Source organism: Mixophyes fleayi, unplaced genomic scaffold (assembly GCF_038048845.1).
Source record: "Mixophyes fleayi isolate aMixFle1 unplaced genomic scaffold, aMixFle1.hap1 Scaffold_3149, whole genome shotgun sequence".
In the NCBI taxonomy this organism is placed as follows: domain Eukaryota; kingdom Metazoa; phylum Chordata; class Amphibia; order Anura; family Limnodynastidae; genus Mixophyes; species Mixophyes fleayi.
Window position 1 is genome coordinate 935 of NW_027447176.1, and position 23,214 is coordinate 24,148.

The following is a 23,214-nucleotide window of genomic DNA, read 5'->3' on the forward strand; positions in this document are numbered from 1 at the left end:
GCTGGAACCATATATACTTCCTGCATTGTATTTCACTATGAGCTTAGAATAACTATAATTACCTGGAACTTTCACATGCTAAGTTTTCGAAAATACATGTGAGAAACTTGCCTTTATAATACCTGTATATAATGTTTAAAGTGTTTCATCAGGAATTCTCCAGGTGCATGTGGTATTTCACACCATTTCCTTGCTGTGTACTCAACTGAGATTCTATCCTCTGTTATGGCTGTTTACGTTTAGACTGATGTGGATAATGACCTTGTGGGAGACAAGTGTGATAGCAATGAAGACATTGATGAAGATGGCTACCAGAACAACTTGGACAACTGTCCCTACATACCTAATGCAAACCAAGCAGATCATGATAAGGATGGGAGAGGGGATGCCTGTGATTCAGACGATGACAATGATGGTGTGCCAGATGACAGAGACAACTGTCGACTGACCTATAATCCTGACCAAAAAGACTCAAATGGTAAGACATTATAGTACAACCTATTCTCTTTTTGAGTCAGGTAGATAAGTGTATGATGTTTTTAATGTAATTTAGAGCTAGAGGGCCTGATGCTAAGTTAACTCTATGCCAGATTGTGAAGCGTAAAATTACGAAGATTTGTACTGCGCATGCTCACAAAGAGAGTGCACGTATATCGGAACATGCAGAGTTTCTTTGATCTAACAATTGTGCCTCCTTACTAGTAAGGAGGTGCAATTGTTAGATCCGAGCAAAGTCTAATGTAGGCCCAGTACAGTATGGGCTTATTTTCATGCAATTATGGCTGAAGCAGACAGAGATACATATTTATCTGTTAGGAGTCATATCTTTTGCATCTGCAAGAGCATGCTGATGATGACAGTCACCAGCACTAGCTAGCCGCTTCTGATTGGCTGATAGCAAATTCACCTCTAAAGCTGATAAATGCTACATTGATTGAGCATGTATAAAATGATTTTGTGGGTGTATTTAAAAAGACAATGTTTTGCTGCGTTCATTCGTACATGAGAAGGAATATTACGTCTGCTGTATTATATCAAACCTAATAGTGAATGCGTTTTTCACTATCGAATCAAATGTTAACAAACTTTTCTTGTGTTTATGATCTGGGTGAATATATGCCTAACGTAAACCTGGCTCATATGCTGCAGGTGCAGAGCTGGATGCATCTTGAGATTGCTTTGATACAGCATATGGGCGTAAATACTTTTCTTTATGCCCAACATACATCCAATTTAGCATCATGTACAGAATATTTGAATGGAAATACAATAAGTTGATCCTTTGGTGGATTTATACTTTCATTTATGATACTCGCCATTGTCATACCCTATGTTCCTTTTATGCTCAGATATTGGGGATAAAAGAGTTAAAAGGTTATTAAAATGAGGACTCCATCATCAGCAGTAACATTCACAATCTGTAGAATTTTTCCTAAGGAGTAAAAATGTTAACAATTAATAATTATTGCCAGATTGCTCGGCTTAGAGGGAAGTAGTCATACTGAAAATGGTTATGTATAAATGTCATTTTAATATGAGTGATAGGTACACTGTCTGTTCTCCATCATAAATCAATCAATAATTATCTAGACAAATCCTTTACTATAATCCAATTTGTTTTTGTAGCTACAAAGCAACACACAGAGAAGCAATCAATATGATATCTAAGATCAAATTGAAAAATATCTTTAGATTCTAAAGTAGAGAAGCTTCAAATCAACTTTTGCAAGTTGCAGTTTTTCTGCATCAGTTCAGATATACTAAAAAAGAAGCGCAGATATACTTTACTCTTGTATACCCTTTTCATGCTTCATATAGTTATGAGTTTTGCTATTATAGCTGTTGTTTTCGCATTCAAGTTTCAAACCCTCTAGCAATAAATTTGAATGAAACAGGATACAAAATGAGTAAAGCATTGCGTGAGATATGGTCTAGGCTAAAGAATTTTTAATCTTAGTCAAGAATATCACCAGATTGCTTCTAGTTTTGCATAGCACCTGTATTGTTTTATTTAAACCTGGAAAGCTAGGCTGCTTATTCCCTTTAATTACAATTAAAAAGGGTTTTTACAGTCACAGACTGCCAAAAGGAAGCACATAGTGGCTTTTATGGACTAAGCGCACTTGCACACTTCATATTACCTGGATGCTCCAGGTTTCGATTTTAAAAATATGTTAGCTATAATGAAGGCAGGTTGATTTGCTTTAATTCAAAGGAAAAGTAGACCGTGCAAGTCTTAACTTTATGTCAATGTGTGTGCGATAATGCTGCTCTTAATCTGTTTTGTCTGTGCCCAACTATGATATACCTGCATTTCCTTGACGGAAGCTACTGGTGCTGTAAAGTAATGCAATTTGTTTGTGCATTTTGAACATGTGCAATTCCAATGTTCCTGAAAAAGAAATGTCTAAACATTGTCTATTTCCAGTTTGCCCAAACCCTTATTAAGCCTTTCACTGTCAAGGATTCAAGCCAAATTTGCACCTCAGAAAGCACACATCATTTTTTGCACTGTGTTCGCATTGTGGGGACCTATTTCAACAAATTTTATATTGCTTTTCTTTATGGACTGGATTTTATTTTGATATCCTAGTTGAGCAAATGCCTATTTGCCTTATTGGACATTATACAAAATTGTTGCCTTTTTATTATTATCATTAATCTTAATTTAAAGGGCAACACATGAGGTCCTCAGCACTGTACAGAGGGCAAACAACAAGACAGTACATGATATAACAGTACAATCCAGTAAACAAATAACACTACTGCTATGGAAGCTTTCAGGAAACTTCCATAAAGCCTTACCCAACGGCAGGGGACCAGCAATTAAGCACTTGAAACAGAGTAAGAAAATGTCTCACCTTGGTGCACCATTGGTTCAAGTACTCAAAGCCGATCCTCCTTAGTGCGTCGGGTCAGGTATAATGGACTTAGGATCTCGGTCCGGGACCTCCAAAAATGTTATGGAAGTTTTCAGGAATAATTCAAAGAGGAAGTCTCTTCAGAATATGCTCTGTTTATTCTTATATGCGCGATACAAACCATTCAATTCAAGCAGAACAATTGTTATTACAAATTAACTTTGCAAGCCTTTTAAGCCCCAAAACCACAAACTAATACGTAGATAAAGCATCATATAAGACTTTGAACCAATAATATCACTTCATTTGACAGGACCACTCAACATCAACCAAAATCCCCCAGATACAGACATAAATCCAAGTAGACCTTGCCACATCTTATCTGGTGTAGACTTGCTCACCACAACTTCTCTGTTTCCCATCATAGACAATGGATAGCACATTTCATTTTAGACAAGTTGCAATATATAAAATATTATAGACATGTTTCCTCATATACTTTGAGCAACACTGGCCAAGAAGCAGAAAAACAATTTAATTTGCCAATATATATAAACTGTAACTTTGTTAACGCTTATGCATCGTACTAGTGTTTTATAACCAGCTTTAATTCAACTTCCATTTCTGTGAGTTGATTATCCATATTAACTACGACTCACAACACAGCTACTGATAGCCTGAAAAAAATGTTTTTTATGACAATATTTTATGATAGCTACTTTCACAAAATCTGTCTATCTATCTATCATGCAATACTTTAGGCTGGTCACATACCTGTAAACACAGACTTTATCACTAGGGGCGCTGTAGCAGAGATCACCTGGGTGATCATATCCTTATCGCAGGATACACTGATAATGATGCCCCATTGAAAGGCAGAAATCATCATTGTTTTCTGCCTGTCACGGGGCATCATTATGATGTATGGGCAATGTGATTTCTATGAGATCACTTTGCCAGTACATATTCCTAGATGTCCAGGTTACTATTTATACGTCAGCCAAGTGTCTATCAGCTTACTAAAGTCCACTGAAGTGGCAAAAAAGAAATATTTAATTTCTGTTGATGATAGTATAAGACCCTTAGCTTAAAGTAAAAAGGTAGTGCTGACTTAGAACTGTCCATCAAATTCACTAATAAAATCCAAATTTTTATTGATAGTCACATGCTGTAAACAGCTCCTTACAAAAGAACAATGAGCAATAATACATGCAAATGAAGGACTTTAGGATTATACATAAATTGATAGAATTATAGCCAAGTCAGGATCAGACAAGGAAAAAAACTTTATTGCATGAGTTAGTAATGGTAGAAAGTGGTTTAAAAAGAAGGCATCTATTTTGTCAAGAAGTGTTAGTAGCTCTGTGTACTTGTATCCTGTTTTATGTGAGTTCTTACACAAATAGAAAAATCTGTGAAAACAAGATTGATATTGCAGGCATTGTTTGCAGTGAAACTGGTTATTGGGTTTTTGAACCATTGCACATACTATTTTGTAATTAATGTCTTGAGCCCGAGGGAATAGGTAAATTTCTTATTAGATGAGATGGTGCATTTTAATTCTTATTCTCTCTTATGTAAGTATGTGGGAGGTGTGTTATGCAATTTGCTGTAACCATAAGAAATGTTACATAGTTGGTTTAGATGCCCAATCATAAAAACATTTTTGGCAGGAGTTAATATACAAGACACTATTAACAGACTAACTAAATCCTAGTGTGTTCTTCTTACATCTGAGACAGTTCATTTAAATCTTGACAACCCTTCAGTTAAAGAACGATCATTCACATCATATAATGAATGCAGTAAATGCTTAATATCCAATAATTGAAAATGTTCGGAATGTTCTTTTTTTTTTAAGATAAATTTACAGCAAATATATATTAATATAGAAGAATTTCTTTGATATTGTGCCTCTGTTGAAGGTAACTCAGGGAGGTGATACATTGGATATATTGATATATTGCTAAAATCTCATGCAAAGGAAAAGGAGGTGTTGTCTATAGCTGTTAATCATCATCATTTATTTATATAGTGCCACATATTCTGCAATGCTGTTCAGAGAATATTTGTCATTCATTTCAGTCCCTGTTCCAGTGGAGCTTAGTCTAAATTGCTTAACACACACATACGTTAATTTTGTGGGATGAAAGTACAGCATCCGTAGGAAACCCCTTGTAAACACACTGTAAAGTCAAAAGTGTTAACCACTGAGCCACAGTGCTGCCAAGCAGATGATTTCTACTCTTCACTAGAAAATGACTGAATCTGATCGGTTGCTATGTAAATCACCACCATTTATATTTGTATTAGTTTCCATAAATGTACCCCATTGTATTTTCTGCTACACGGCACTTATTAGAGATTAAGTGAAAGACCCACATTGTCTGCTTTTCACTAATCGCTACAGATCAAAGTTCTGCTATACACTTAACATCAGTTTAGAAGTTTGCCATACACTGCCCACCAGATTAGAGACTTGCTATACACTAGCCACCAGGGGGTAAATGTATGAACCTCCGGATTCTTCAACTCCGGCGAGTTCAGCATCTTCAGCGCTTAAATTTAAAGCGGCGCTGCCTTGTAAAGGGAAGTTTCCCTTTACAAGGCAGCGCCGCTTTAAATTTAAGCGCTGAAGACTCTGAACTCGCCGGAGTTGAAGAATCCGGAGGTTCATACATTTACCCCCAGATTGGAAGTCTGCTATACATTTGCCACTAGATAATAGAAGCCTGCTGTATAGTAGCCACCAATTTGGGGGTCTGCTATAAACTAACCACCAGTTTGAGGGTCTGCTATACACTAGCCAGAGGATTGTAGGTCTAACGTACATGAGTCATCTTTTTTGAGGCCTGCTCTATATACAAGTCATCAGACTAGAAGTATGCTTTACCAGTCTTGTACACTATTCACAAAAATTGGCTCTTCATTAAATAACTGGCACTGAAATGAGCTCTACATTGTCTACTAGCCAATAAAAAGGCCTCTGTATTGTAGTCATCAGAATGAGAAGTGGGCAGACAGGTGCCAATTTTATCAAGTTATAGGAGGCCTCAAGATGCCTTTTTTAGCCCTGCATATATTGGCTGCCTCTCCATGACTTCCAACAATCAGTTGGTGTCAAGTGAATCCACTGAACCCTTAGTGATTGCTCTTGAAAACTGCAGATCTACAATGTATACTAGGCATGCAGTAATGTAAACTTTCACAAATGGCTATTTAGCTTTCTGAGAGTAAACAACTCACTAATCAACTCTTGTGTCTCAATATGATTACTTGGAAGAGCTCTGGATATTTCAGATTTTGGTTTCCCTGTCTTTTAGCATGTATTACAACTTTCCTGTGAAATATACTCATTTTTCACCTGCAATCAAATATAGCCTTAAGCTTATTTTATGATTTACTGTATCTTGATCCTGATAGGGAAGCCACAATAGTATGCGCTTGATATTAAATATCCATCATGGAATGTTGCTGCAGGCAACCATGTCATGGATAAAAGACCTAAGCCGGTCATTGCTAAATTACATACCTTGCAGCATGCCAGAATATAATGAATCAGGGAGATCTGCCTTTATCCGTTATCCCTGCCAAGATTACTCACAGCAAGACACAAAGATTAATAAGTACTTTCTTATGATAGATTCCACCACAGACTTTCACATGAAATGAAGTGGATTGAGATAAATATTTTTTTTTTATTAAACTGGAATGATTTCAAAATCGTATTGACAGTGGCTGTAAGAGGTAGAAAAACAATATTATTTAACCTTAGCATTTTGCATGTAGCAACTTTTCACATTTTTCTAGAATGTTATGTAACAATTAAGGTTAAAAGCTCTCCAATTTTTTTTATTTTTTTTTACAGGTGATGGGCGAGGTGATGCCTGCAAAGATGATTTTGATAACGACAGCGTTCCCGATATATTTGATGTCTGCCCAGAGAACAGTGGTATTAGTGAAACTGACTTTAGGAAATTCCAAATGGTTCCCTTGGATCCAAAGGGGACAGCTCAAATTGATCCCAATTGGGTTATTCGCCATCAGGGCAAAGAACTGGTGCAAACTGCCAATTCTGATCCTGGTATTGCTGTAGGTAAGTAAATTTAATATAGGGAGTCTTTCCAACTTAGACAGGAGCCTGTATAAAAATGGCCAAATGGTGTTTTCACATACTTCCTCACTGAAGATTTCTGTAACTACATTAAGATTAAGGCTACAAGCCTTAGGGTACATTATTTTTTTATAATACCCAACATTTAATTAGCAAACACAAACTTAATAAGCTCATTCCTTAGTCAGCAAAGTTCTTTTAAACACCTGTACTCTACTGGCAGATACCACACCTCCTGCTCCTCTTACTGAATCGTGCAAAACTGCCAAGGATTCCTCCACATAGAAGTCTGCTGTACCAGAGAAAAAACACTTGCAGAATGTGCACATTTGAGTTGCTTTAATATCCTCAAAGACAAAATGACCGACTGCACATAATAACCAATGAGACAGCCTAAGCAGTAACTTAATAACTGGTTATATTGGATTGTGGACAGAGTCTACTGATCTTCTGTTTTGTCATAATCACAAGGAAGAGTAATTGTGTAAGTTATGGATCTTTCACTTGTTTATTTATAAACTAATGGTAGAAATAATATTTATTCAAGACCACTTACAGCAGTATCCACTGAAACATAGAAGGAACAAAACTATCTACTCTTGATAATATGGGACAAGTTGCATCAAGTTCAATGGTGGAGTAATAGCAAATATTGATGTAAATGGCATAATTTGGCATAATATACTGCACTGTATATATTTATTACATCCATTGCATAGCTTAAATTGTGTATGGATAGTGGATATGTTTCCAATGTAAATAAACATTGTCGTATATTTCTCATAGGCTTTGATGAGTTCAGCGCAGTGGATTTCAGTGGAACATTCTATGTTAACACAGACCGTGATGACGATTATGCTGGCTTTGTGTTTGGCTATCAGTCCAGCAGCAGGTTCTATGTGTTCATGTGGAAGCAAGTCACACAGACATATTGGGAAGATAAGCCATCTAGGGCATATGGGTACTCTGGAGTATCATTAAAAGTAGCCAATTCCACTACAGGCACTGGGGAGCACTTGAGAAATGCTCTGTGGCATACTGGAAATACACCAGGAGAGGTATAACTAAATTAAATGTATAGCAATGGTTTCACAAAAATGGAAGTATTCAGTGTATTTGAATTACATTCGCTCTTTGCTAGGTAAGAACATTGTGGCACGATCCCAAGAACGTTGGCTGGAAAGACTATACTGCTTACAGGTGGCATCTGACTCACAGACCAAAGACTGGTTTTATTAGGTAAACCATTATTTGCATAATATTATGTATACAATGGGGTTTATTTACTAAGTACAAATGTACATCAAGCCATAGACACCATTCAGCAATTAGCTTTGATTTATGTAGACAAGTTAGACAATGAAAGTATGTGTCTTATTATTTACTAAAGGTTATATTAGACATAGCAATTTTGCACTTTGTTAGCAAATATTTCCCCAATATAAAGTGTTTTTAATGTTAATATTAATTCTTTGTAAAATGTGCTCATTTGTCATACTCAGATATTCAACATATAGAAATATGACCAATTAATTAATGCAATTTAGTATAAAATAAAAACATGGACCATTTTAGTGTTGTAGGTTGGTGTTATAATTTTATGTTGTCTGATAAATTGATGCCTGTAGCATCACCAACTAACATTAGTTGTTGAATTATTGTTTAATTATTATTGCTAACTTATTAAGCTCAAATCTTCTCTGCAGCAATGTACAGTAGGGAGAGCAGACATACATTGTGTACAGTACATAAATATTCTTGGCACAAGGGGGGAGATTCAGTTGGCCGCAATGTGCCACCGGATATCACCACAATGTCCAGAGGTTAGATTTCAGCCTCAACATCGGCGCTATGTGTCTACGTGGACTGTTCCGGAGACACTTCTCTCTGAATTGAATCTCCCCGAAAGTGAAGGCCCTTTTCTTAAAATCACTAGTGGGAAACCAGCAAAGAGACATAAACAAATAGGTCAGCCACTTATAAAGATATGTGGTTATAAAATTGTCAGGTGCTCAGACTATGTATTCATTTGCATTTGTCCCTGTCCTAATTGAGCGTATAATCTAATTATTTCAATACAGAAACACACATACACTTGGATAAATGTTAGTCAGAAGCCAACTCACCTACAAGCATGTGTTTGACTATGGGAAACCCAGAAGGAAACCAAGGCAAACATGGGAAAAACATACAAACTCTATGCAGCAGCATATCAACCTGGTCAGAATTTAACCCGAAGCCCCTGTGCTGTAAAGCAGCAATGTTATAACTATGTATTGCACTCTTAACTTGATAAATAATTGCTTTCTTTATCATATCATTGTCTTTGCTCTTGATTCCCCTCAAGTGTACCATATTCACAAACAATGTGTTGAGTGGGAGGAGCCAATATGATGTTTATGAACACAGAGCATTTTTTATCGTGTAAATTTCGCTCCACATAGAGCAAAGTACTACCCACATTGAGAGCATTCACTATAGCAGCTCCCACACATCTAAAACTGAGACTGTAGGGCTGTATATGTTAGCATCTTTCACCATTGATATGTATTTCCTTCACTTGTATAAAGCTGCCTCCACTTTAAACATTTTCCTCAAACATTGTACATTTTTTGTTAGCATGCCATACATTCCATTATATAATTACAAAAGTGGAGACCCAAGAAGTGTTTAGATGATACTTTATGAGGAAGAGCATGGAATAGATTTGGTAAATAAGTTTATTCACTGGTTTATTGGTTTCTACATGACATACATTGGCTTTCAGCCCAACAACAATATAATCTACAAATAAAAATAAAACATGGACTGACTTGAAAGATTTGGAAGGAGAGCAGTGAACATTTCTGAAAAACCAGAGACCGTGCTTTGATTTTTCTACATGCCTTGCTACATATCTCGTATATATCTCAAGTTTATTTTCTGCCCTATAGAGTTGTGGTGTTTGAAGGAAAACAGATCATGGTAGACTCTGGGCCACTCTATGACAAGACATATGCAGGTGGACGGCTGGGACTCTTTGTGTTCTCCCAAGAGATGGTATATTTCTCTGATCTCAAGTATGAATGTAAAGGTTAGTATTCTATTTTTAAAGCCATATTAGAACTTTTTACTGCTTTTATTGCTGATTGTCGCTATTTATCATTATGTTTTATTTTTTTAAATTTTGTATGTTATGCCACAACATATTTTATGTCTTCTTTTTTTCCTATTAGATATTAAAATTGTTAGTAAAAAAATCAGTGCTATACTATAACTATTGAATTTGCTCTGAACCCTCTGATTGTTAGAGACAGCTTAAACAGAAGGGCTGACACTGAGTTGGGTGAATATTGGACATAATTTCCGCTTTAGAAAGCTGCATGTAAAAATAGCGTATTTACTTACATATGATGAGTTCAACTCTGCACCTGTAGCATATGCGCCAAGTTATGTTATGCTTACATACACATACACACAATCAGGCCATAAGCACAAGAAACGTTTGTTTACATTTGTATTGATAGAGAAAAAATGTATTCGCCCTTATGCTTAATTAAAATAAAAAACAAACAATATAATACAGCAGATATATTATTCCTTCTCGAGTACAAATGAAAGTAGCAAAAAATTTTTTAAAAAAAATACGCCCACAAAATCTTATAATATGTGCACGAACATTGAGGAAAGCACCTTTCAGCTTCAGATGTAAATTCACAATCAGAAACAGCTAGCTAGTGCTGGCAACAGTCATTATCATTAGCATCTTTCTTTGCACCATCCCTCAGGCACTGGCGATTGATCCAAGTTTGTCAGGCATATATGCATCTCCAAGCGAGTTTTTCTATTTGGAATTAGGCAAACACATCCTTACTGTACTCTGCCTACGTTAGACCGCCCCTTCCCTCCCTCTGTCCAACCTCTCTGGCTGTTGTCAGGCGCAAGTATAAATCTGCATATGTGGGTGGCTTATTTTGTGAACATGCATAGTACAAACTTGCAGATTTTACCCTAGACAAATGGCCATACGGGCAACTCAGCAACAATGTGTAAAAGCGAAGTCATCTAAACATCTATATATTTAACAAACCAGTTGTTTTTTAAATATAGAGATTGTAGTCTAGCTCAAGCCCTGAGTGCCGCATTGTTCAACCATTGTCAATATAAATAAAATGGTAGCAGAGGAAAATGAACCTCTATTAATTATTGAATGGTTTCCAGTTTCATCACAGCACAAAATGGTTGTGAATTAAGTCCTCAGTACTGTGCAGACCACCTGTGTTTGTCGATCAGATAAAATGGCTTAATAAGATGTTACACTGTAATATATCACAATAAGTTAATGAGACTACAAAGACTATAACTTTCACTTCTTTCCCCAAAAGATTTATGACTCTGGTGGAAAACAGAGACTCCTTTTATAGACCACATAGGAATGTATATTAAAGTTAAAAGAACAACATTGTAAAGTATTTAAGTTTAATAAGAGTAAAAAAAATAGACTATACAATGATATAAGTGTCATGCTATGGAAACAGAGCTGGATAGCATTTGGCTGTTGTCTCTGATCTCACTGGAATTTATTCATAGAAGTAAAGCCAATCTATAAGCATTTTATTAATAATCCCATATGTTTGTAGAAAGCATTATGTCATCTTTCTGTGTACATCCAAGAAATTAGTTCTCTTATAAAGTAACTGTACAACGTCTATGCAGAATTTAGTCACTCAACATCTGTTTGCTATCACAATGAATATTACTGTGAAAACACTAGTGTATATTTGCTCTTATGATCTCTAATACCCCTTCTCCTATGGTGTCATAGGTATAAATAGAAGTATAATTATTGGGATGTATGTTTAGATGAAACCTCTAAGATTCATTTAAAAAGGCAAATGTACAGATACAGGACTTGATGTTAAGTTGAACCAGTGGTAGTCACGTTTGCAAATACGATAATCCCAACAGCATTTAGAGCGACAGTACAATTCCGATTGCTGTAATTGCGACCTGCAATCAATTCCGACTTGATGAAAAACTGACTTTGAAGAATTTCAGCATTCCAACATAGTGTCAGTGAGATTCACATTTATGCTATTAAGGGGGCAATGCGGGGACCCGCCGGGTGTCTACTGTCCAGCCCTTTCTAAAACACACCTGCCGACATAAATGCAACAGTTACTCTTCAGTGACGTGAATCTCACTGACGCTATGTTGGAATGCCAGAATTCTTCACAGCCAGTTTTTCATCAAGTCGGAATTATTATTATTATTATCATTTATTTGTTAGGCGCCACAAGGTATGCGCAGAGCCGCACACAGAACTAACAGTAGACTTTACAGGGTGAAACCATACAGAACAATGAACAAAAAGTACCAATACTTCAGAAACTCTGGCCAGTCATATGCAGTAAAGACGGAGCGGAAGAACAAGTATGGAGATAGGAGGGGAGGGGGCCCTGCTCATACAAGCTTACATACTAAGGGAGGGTAAACAGACCAGGCACAAGAGGAGCCAGTTGAAGCAAGAGGAGAGAAGGGAGGACGAGCTAAAGGGAGGAGATGGGGGTTAAGTAGATGGTTGGTAGGCTTTGAGGAAGAGGTGAGTTTTGAGTGGACGTTTGAAGGAGCACAGAGTAGGAGAGAGATGCATGGAACGAAGGAGGTCGTTCCAGAGAAGGGGGGCTGCACGGGAAAAGTCTTGAATTCTGGAATGGGAAGAGGTGATAAGAGTGGAGGAGAGGCGGTGGTCGTTGGCCAAGCGCAGGGAGCGGGCAGGAGTGTGAATGGAGAGGAGGTTAGAGATATAAGGGGCAGTAGAGTTGGAGAGAGCCTTGTAAGTGGTGGTGAGGAGTTTGAAAAGATTCTGTAGGGGAAGGGGAGCAAGTGTAAGGCAAGGCAGAGAGGGGAGACAGAGGAGGAGCGGCGTGAGAGGAAGATGAGTCTTGCAGCCGCATTGAGTATAGAGCGGAGGGGGGAGAGAAGGGAGCGGGGGAGGCCAGTGAGGAGGAATTGACTGTAGGTCACAATTGCAGCAATTGGAATTGTACTGCTGATAAAAGTGCTGTCGGGATTATCGTATTTGCAAACTTCTACCCCAACCAGTTGAACTTTACGCCAGTTTGCATAGTGTAAATTGTGCCAATCCGCACTGTGCATGCCCACAAAGACAACTGATGCATATGTGCCAATGCAGTCTTGCACATACCTGGCACTTCCATTTTCATGAAAGGGGCATGTAAACACAGGCCAAATACAAATAGAATGTGTTCACACAAAGGTGACTCATGCAGACCAGCAGATAAATGCATATATTCCTGTTATACCACTTTCACATTCCCCCACGGGCAATATCCCGGGTATATGAACCCAGGATATTGCCGTGGGACAGAGCCTCGTACCTCAGCAAATTCCCAGGTTGACCGGGTTCACACTGAACCTGGGTCTGCCCGGGTCTCCATGGCAATATCACAAGACGAGCTTTGATTGGCTCCTCTTGTGATGTATTTTTTTTTTTTCTTTTTTATGTTTTCAATAGCTTTCGGTGAGACACAGGTTTTTCAGCTCGGGTGTCATCATTCAGACTGTAGGCTACCTGGCTCGGACATGGGAATAACCCTCCAAAAGACCCAGGTCTAATTCCCGGGTCATCCGCCCCAGGAATTAGCAGCCTTGACCCGGGCTTTTGAATGTGAATGGGGCATAAGAAACATCTTCTGCACTTGCTAGAGGACAGGTTCAAATACACACTAATGATGACTTGGCGTAAACCAGGCGCATATATATGCTGCTTATGTGTATCCAGGCACATCTCGGGATGTGTACGGCTCTGCATATGGGGAGAAATGCGCTATTTTTGTGTGCGCTTTTTGTAAGAGTAATTTACTCCCACTTTTGTTACCAACTCTGCATCAGCCCCACACAGTGCAAATACTGTTTTTTCTTTTGTGGTGTCACGTAACTGTTTTTGCTTGTTTGGCTCAATTAGTACAAGTACATGTTAGGATGGCACCTCTGTGGGGGTGCAGCAGTTTATTCCTTTAGTTTGAAGTAGATGGGCAGATCCAGGCATTCCATGCTGAATGAATGCTGTCTAATGGAACTAATGAGCCTAATTCTGCGCTCAAATGCAAAAAACTAAATTAAATGAGATATTATAAAAGCTGTTAGCAGGAGGACACTCCTAGTTTTGAGAGGTGTTCCTAGCCTAGTGAATGGCTGCAAAGCTATTTTTCATTTGCAAAACAGGTTTTGCACACCCATAAGTTTATGGTGATTAAACCTCTGATGTTTCTTTTTATACAATACTTAGGCATACATTTCATGTGAAAGTGCATTAATCTAAGAACAAAAGCTATGTTATTAAACCATCAGAAAGTATAATTATTAAAGTAAAATTATTTAATATATTTATCAAACCTAAAGAGCAAGAGTTAAGGTGTTACCCATAGCAACAAATCAGAGTCCAGCTATCATTTATCTAGTACATTCTAGTATGTACCCTTACTCTAAATAATTATTTAAGACATAAATGAGGCGTTAAGGAGATATATGATAAGGGAAAAAAAGGAAAGTAATAGGCAGGGCCGGATTAAGGGAATGGAGGCCCCTGGGCTAAGGGGACCTTCATTCCCCCGTGAGGGCCCCCCTCCCCGTTATCTGAGCCACCCCCCCGGTGAGCTGAGCCGCCCCCCAGGGCACTTACCTCCTTCTCCTGGCATTGCAGTCCTTCCCCGGCGCACTGTACGCTCTTTACTGAGGAGATCTCGTGAGAGTGAGACTCACGAGATCTCCTCAGTAAGGAGTCTACAGCGTGCCGGGGAAGGACCGCATTTAAAATGCTCAGCAGCATTGATCGCGGCGTGGGCGCCCCCGACCGATCAATACTGCTGCTGAGCACTTTCAAGGGCCCCCTGGATGCCCGGGGCCTCTGGGCTGTAGCCCAGTTAGCCCTAGGGTTAATCCGGCCCTGGTAATAGGCAGGGGGACTGCTGTACTGGAGACACGTGATTTCAGTCAGGGTTTTCTCTTGGTATCACTGGGTTTCCAACACATAACTTTAAAATGTGCTTGCACTAGGTGTTTGACACTGAAAATTATATGCTGGAGTAGATCACTTGTTTCAGTTAGAAACCACTTGTAGATAGGGAGGAAATACATTCAATTAGATAGACCCTGTCAGAAAAAGTATTTAACCAATGTTTAATAACAGGCAACATATTATTTTAGATAAGTGACCCTTAGGGGCTAAGGGCAATATGTATAGATATTTATTCCATTTGATTTAGCAAAACTTTATACCGTGCAACCACAGAGATATTTTGTTTTTTTGTTTCATTTATGGACATAATTTATCCTCCACAAATAATCATGTACTTTTGCACTGCAAATATTAGCCAGAGACAACAATAAAATATTTTGTTTCATCCAGTAGTCCATTCAATTGGAAATGGATGAAAACTTGCATTTCCAAAAAACACACATGTTGAAAAAGACTTCTCAAACATGACAATATCATTTAATCAGCAAAACAGATCTTCTTTTAAATATTTTTTTTTATAACAATACCGTTTTATTTTGTTTACAGATTTTTAGGATCTAGTTGACATTATTTGGGTACTGTGCTGTACATCCTGTGCGACAAAGACACCTCAACTCAACTTAGTACTCCCAACCATCATTAACATTACCTGTTGCCTGCGTGGAAGGTAATGCCTCACGTAACTTCTAAGAACTGACTAGAAGAGGAGCAAATTGAAAAAGTGAGGAGAGGAGGAAAACTGACTTATTTTACAGTATTTAGGTTTATAAATCAGCAATATAAAGATGGGTGATTTTTTGAAACATTTTCAAATGAAATAATGATTGACATGCTGTTATAATGAAGATGTAATTTATGTCCCCTATTATGTTTTCACTAACTCACTCACTATTTTTGATATGCTGGATATATTATATTTGAAAGACATCTTACCTAGCAAGTTTAATAATATGCTCATCCATTTCAACTTTTGACTTTGATCATTCTGGATTGTATATTTGTAATATTGACATTTGCCATTGTTATGTTTGTTTAAAAAAAAAAGAAAAGAAACTAAAAAAAGTTCTGTTTTCTAAGATTCATTACTGTTTATATGGTTTTTAGTAAATGGAAACATTGTACCTATACCATATCAGATGACCTAATTGTTTTTGGAGGAATTGTTGGCATGTTTTATAATATACTTATTCCTTAGCACCTTATACAGCAAAAAAAAAATGTAAAGCCAAGCGTAGGTTTAGTTTAAATACTCACCTTAATATATAGACAACAGAAATTTACAAAATTAGCTATTGTAGTGTTTAAGAGTAAATTGTAAACATATTAAGGTAAACATACTTCTATGAATTAAACAATGTTGTAGCTAAAATTACTTTAACAACATTTCAAATGAAAAGCAGTTTATTGATTGGTGAACCTCACAAAACATTGCAAAAATGTTTTATATATGTTTCTTGCAAATATTATAAAACTATTTTTAGGTCATGATTTAATTTTAGTATTAAAGTCGAAGAAGTTACAAATACATAACTTAGTGATTGTTTGCAGGACCGGCTCTGACATTAGGTTAACCAAGACTGTTATCTAGGGTTCCAATGGTTAGGGGCCGCCTAAAACACCGGAAGAATGACATGATGTCACTCACACAATGTGTTAACGACCCTCTGCAGCGGCCCCTCAAAGAGCTCCAGCCGCTGACATGAATGAGAAGCATGTAGCAGCTTCTTATATGTGAAGCCTCTGGCTGCTGCTCCTCAATGTCAGTTTTAAGCTTGAAGTGTGACACTTGGCTGTGATATCACAGTCAAGTTCCACACTCCCAGTCTGAGGTGCAGAGGATGCCGTCTCCACCTTCTGCCCGCCAAGGACAAAAATCAGAAAGGGTGGGTACGTAATGCTCGAGTGGGGCGCCACTTCCAGGGGAGCCTCCAGGGCTTGTGTCGGCCCTGATCGATTGCCTCTGAGACTAGTCGATTTTTTTTATGAAGTATTTTTTGGCATCTGTAAAAATATGATGGATATGTTATGCGACAAGTAAGCAAATTAGATCTGTATTGTGTTTTGTTTAATTTGATTGCCAAAGAGCATAAATTATGTCAATAATACATGTAACTCAATTATCCCTAGCTACAAATGTTTGTCATACATACAGCTGCAACCAGTCAGAATGCTTTCAAACCTTTATTATTTTACGCTATACCTGTTTCAAGCTAGAAATAAATTATTATAGGATAGGCTGGAAGAGCCTTCTCCATGTATAGCACTACACTGACTGTAGCATGATAGAAATGAAAAGGGGATTTCAGTTGTTTTTTAATTCAACCCATTTTCATACACTTTTTTATTACCATTCAGCCTTCTGTTCATAAAGTTGAAAAGTATTGTCTATTATAGAGATGAGCAAAATGTTCACAACAGTTCCACAAAATAGTTGCCTTATTTCATCTTTGGCTACAAAATTATTTTCTTAATTTGGCCTTAAGTTTTCCCAGCTCTACCCCAACTGTACCAAACAGCAAACTGACACAGACTCAGCTAATTCTGTTTACAGCAAGTTTTGCTTAAACTTTGCTCATCTCTTATATATTGCAATAAAAAGATAAGAAGGTCTAGTCTATGAAGTATAAAGGTTATATGCGTGATATAATACACCATACAATTTGTATATCTTCATAAGACAAAATGACACCATAGAAACATTTATCGATCATGCCATCTTGCCATAGTTAGATTCTAACAGGGTGAAAGGACGACCATAATCGACACACTGCAGGAAAATAATGGCATAAAGAGGGCGACGTTGTCAATTTATTGCGCAGTGTGGTTAGGGTATAATAAGTAAATCTCATTGTAGTAAACTTTCTCTGCAGAATAATATATTGCGTTTGCACTGCTCTGCAAAACAAGATGTTACATGATGTTATATATAAAACGTGTATTTTACGCTTAATACAAACAGACATGTTTACTATATATATATATATATATATATATATAAAAATATATACACATATAAATATATATATATATATATATATATATATATATATATATACATACATATATATACACCTATATATATATATATATATATATATATATATATATATATATATATATATATATTTATATATATATATATATATATATATATATATATATATATATATATATATATATATATATAAATGTGTGTGTGTGTGTTTTTGGCAACGGTTTGGGAAGAATAATAGATAAACTTAATAATGTTTTTCTTTTAACATAAAAGACAAGGGGATATATATTGTTTCATTAGATGACCTTCCTCAGGGACAATCACAAACATCACATGGTTTCTGTATATGTTCTTGTATTGAAAGAAAGCTAACATAAAAGCAATAGTTGTTATGTGCATCTACACAATATATGTACACTTTTTATAACGGAAAGCACTCTCTGGGAGTGACAAAGGTGAGAAGTTCTGAACTAGGTGAACACTCTAAATGTGACTTTACGTCACCCACAAGAACATCTATAGTTTCATATGTCATAGCCTGCAAGTATGAGCATCTAAACCTAATCTTACAAAAAATAACTACTAATAACATTCACAAATATACATGGATGTAAAAACATTTCAATAAAGCCTACTGAAGTACACTGCAGCCAACATCATAATTGTCAGATATCAGAGATTACACTCAGCTGCATAGTAAATGTAAAAAATTATCAAAATCTCAGGTTCTGTGAAGGCATGGTAGATTTCACATATACATTTGTGAATGTTATTTTTCTTTATTGGATTAATTTGTGCTGAAGTTTATCTTTAAAAATCTTTTATTCAAGTCTAGCACTTTAGGTGGAGACGGTGGTCAAGGAATGGGGAATCAGGTTGACACCTTGTCTTGCCCCAAACTCACAGATATTGGGGTTTGAAGGAAAATCCTATTGTTACTCTATTTCTTATTAAAGTTCACTTACACAGCGGCAGTGGACACATACATTTATCTTAACTAGCCTCTGCCTGCTATGTTATGCCGTGCACCACTCTGTAAGGAAATATATATATCAACTGCTTTCACATCACCTGCTGATTTACCATTGACTTTATCCTTTCATCCTAGTCGATTTTGTAGTTATATAATAACAATGTACATAGGAGTTTTTATTAATGATAGTGGAATAACGCAATTTATTCTAGTCAGCAACAAGGTACTCAATTACAATATAATAATTTTTATATAAGATATGCAAAGCATTTTTAATAGATAACACTTACAAAAATTATTTGATGTACAAATAGGATGTATTAAGGGAATTGTGTTATATCTGTCACAAGTTGTATGAATAATTTCAACCCACATTTCTTTTTATTACTTTTTATGCAGTGAACTTTGTGTTCTGGATTTATTGCACATTTATATAATTATTATGAATTCATGTGCTGTTTTTTATTGTCGTATCTGCAGCTTCTTTTTTCAACACGCTCCATTAATTCATTAAATGTATGCATTGTAATTGATGTGGAGTCTATTTGGGGTTTGTTCCGCAAAGTACTGAGTGGAACAAAAGATGTTAATATTAGTAGACTGTACTATATATTTTTCTCCTTGTAAATTATTTATGTTTTTTTCCTTTACTTATTTTAGCTTTGTTTAATTTTTTTTTTAAAAGTAATTTTGTTTGACAAAGAATGTAAATAATTATTTATTTGTTTATGTGGACAAAGCTTAAAAAATACTTCATTTAGCCAGATACAGCCTTTCTTTTTTATATCTTTTTCAAAGATCCATAATAGGAAATAAACTACAAACAGAGGATTTAACAAAAGATTTCTCTAGCAATAAAATTATTTCTTTTGGGTGCACTTTGTTCATTTTTCTTTACAGCTGAGAACTTTTTGGACAGTACTTACCCTAACGCAATCATTTAATACATACTCATCACCTTTATATGTGTCATAAGTTACGGTTTAATTGTATTAAGAATATAAAGAAGCCACTCAGTTGCTACTAGCTACAGTAAAACATGTGTTGACCACGGTTACACTCCACCAAACACATTACATAAATATTTGTTCACACCTGGTTCTTCCTAGGCAATGTACAGATTGTGAGTCTAGCTAAGAAGTATAATACTGATTTTATTAACAAAATCTATAGATCAGAAGGAGGACAATACTATTTTGCGATTGTGAATTCAGTGTAGTTCAGTTTTCATTGTTTATTATTTTATTTTATTTTTTTACTTATATGGAATGTCTTCTTGGGGAATGTTATGTTTCTATTGCTTGAAATAGCACATTCACAAACTGGAACTTTAATCTCCACATAAAACCTTAATTTTTTTTCTATACATGGGCCTGATCTACAGCTAATGAATACTCAGAGGCTTGATCAAAATTAAGTAAATACATCTGGGGGTAAATGTATCATCCTCCGATTTTTTTCAACTCGCCGGAAATCCGCGACTTTGCATTGAAAATTTAAAGCGGCGATGGCTTGTAAAGGCAAACTTGCCTTTACAAGCCATCGCCGCTTTAAATTTTACCTGCAAAGTCACGGATTTCCGGCGAATTGAAAAAATCGGAGGATGATACATTTACCCCCTGGTGTTAGGTAGAGGGCACCACCAAATAAGTGGGATGAAACATGTTTGTTTTTGGAAATTTGGATCTCTAGATTCTGATTACAAATCAATTTATTAATTAGTTCATATCAAGTAGTGCTAAATAATTATAATTATATTGAAAATAATGTACCTGTCTAAGTTACACATCACTTTCATGGCTACGTTTTCAATTAGTTATCCTTGTTAAAAAAAGATGTATTTTTAAAAAGGTTGTACACCATCCTGTTCAAAATTGAAAAGGCTTTCATGTTGATAAAGGTTGCCAAAACAGTCATTTTCCATGTTACATAACTCTAAATGGCCTCTCCTTTTTAACATTGTCCTACCAATTGTCAAAAGCAGAGATTAACAATTCAAGTAGACAACGCCATGTAATTTAAAAAATCTAAAATTGATTGTACAACCTAGGTGAAATATTAATTGCAATGTACAGTTATTAACATACATACTATTCTTAAGAAAAATCAGCTAAAAAAATGTCTCCCTCCAAAAATACTTATGTATTATTTGAAATAGCTGTTGGTGTGGGTAGATTGACCTGTGATACTGATCTTCTGTGATCATTCAGTACATGGGTTGTTGACTGTTAAATTAATACTCCTGAATATATATAATTGCCCTGAAGATGTATAACATTGTCCTGACATGTAAAAAGATGAGTATAGAAGGAACTATAGTTTTTTTAACACAGTAAAATGTAAACATATTTTTAATGTGCAGCAATATATAGATAACAGATCATTAAGATTAAGAATATTGTATTAGAAAGTTTATGCAGTTCAACAAATTAATAACTGTACACCCTGCATATTCTTAATATCCTTTACTTTCTGTTTATGATTGGGTAAATGGGTTAATGGCATAAGACAACCAGTGGGAGAAAAAGTTAAGAAAAACAAATTGGTTATTTCTACATACACTAAATGGCCATAAGTATGTGGACACCTGAAGATTACATCCAAATGTGCTTGTTAACATCTTATTCCAAAATGGGCATTAATATGGAGTTGGTCCCTTCTTTGCTACTATAACAGCCTCTACTCTGCAGTGATTCCCATCCATTTCCCCCCAAGAATTTTAGTGAAGTCAGGCACTGATGCTGGGCAATAAGGCCTGGCTCGCAGTCAGCCTTACATTACAAATGTGTTCGATAGGGTTGAGGTCAAGACTCTGTGCAGGCCAGTCAAGTTATTCCCCACCAAATTCAGGAAGCCATTTTTTTATGGACCTCGCTTTAATTATGAAAAACAGCCCCAGACCATTGTACTTCCTCCACCAAACGTTATAGTTGGCCGTACGCATTCTTTAGGAAGCGTTCTCCCGGGATCCGCCAAACTCAGATCAATCTGTCAGACTGTCAGATGGTGAAGTGGGATTCATCACTCAAAAGAATGTGTTTCCACTGCTCCAAAGTCCAAAGACAGTATGCTTTACCCCACTCCAGATGATGTTTGGCATGCACATGGCTGAGACTTATGTGCGCCTGCTTGGCCATGGAAACACAATCCATGCAGCTCCCAACCAACATCAATACCAGGCTGGTGAGAAATACTACAAATATCAAATTCATGATAAAAAGATAAACAAATAAAATATAAATACTTAATATCAAATAAATGATGAAATAAATGATAAACTGTTGAATTCAAAACTTCTGAGCAATAAAATATGACTTACATTTTCATAAACAGAGGCAAAACTATCTCTAAATTACATTTGATCCACAAATAACTGTGGCAAAAAGAGACAAATGTATGAAAGGTTTTACAAAGGAAATTCAATTAGGAGTATTGAAAACTGCAGCGGTAATATAGTTTATATATAAACAATATCTATACTCGCTGGCTATAAGGAGGGTTGCCCGAAACAATAAAGGGCCCCTTGACAATTTTTGATCACAGTTCCCCCTCCCACCTTGAGAGATGAGTTTGAAAAATGTTGTAAATTGTAAATGAAGCGCACATGAATTAACATATATTGATAATTTCTGAATGCAGAATGGCCAATTGAATGAAAATTATCTCCTCCCACATACTGCAGTCAACACCTCTGGTTCTGATTGAGTGATACGCATAGAGAGCAGTAGCCATTGCATATTATGTTTGTTATTTTATTCTTACTGAATTACAAAGAAAGAATTGATTTAATAAAGTGGTAAAAGAGGGGTTTTGTTTCATTAAACTTTTTTTTCATTTATTAAGTTTTATTTATTTGCCTATTCTATATTAGTATATTCTATATTTATTAAATATTAATATAATGGAGGAGTGGTTTTAGGTCTCTTCCCATTTATACTTGTACCACTGGATGGCAAAGCTGCTACCCCAAGATCATAATTTTTTTTTACCATTACTCCGTTACCCATAGCCCAAGGATAGCCCAAGGATGCCGGGAAGAGCTCCACATGAATACAACATGGGCTGAGTAGCTGCTTAGAATTGAGGCCCCTCAGTTTTTTTGTATGCAGCATAGAGTCCCCATCCCTGCACTGGTCTGGCTGGGTCTGGTTCACACAATGAAAGTGGGTACTCAAGCTGCCGCCTTCTCTGTCATAGTGAGACCTTCCAAATCTGTCTGACCTGATACTGGTTTCTGCTTAGCAGGGAGAT

At 36.4% G+C, this 23,214-nt stretch overlaps 1 protein-coding gene across 1 annotated transcript; it reads left to right on the forward strand.

Annotated features, from left to right (window-relative positions):
• Positions 1 to 243: 243 nt before the first annotated feature.
• LOC142129767 (thrombospondin-2-like) lies at positions 244 to 16,525 on the forward strand (the record flags this gene model as incomplete). The annotated part of the gene is made up of 6 exons (XM_075194368.1): positions 244 to 478; positions 6,730 to 6,957; positions 7,762 to 8,033; positions 8,117 to 8,214; positions 9,909 to 10,048; positions 15,542 to 16,525. Coding segments are annotated over 6 exons (981 nt in total), but the record flags the coding sequence as incomplete, so codon positions are not given.
• Positions 16,526 to 23,214: the final 6,689 nt, after the last annotated feature.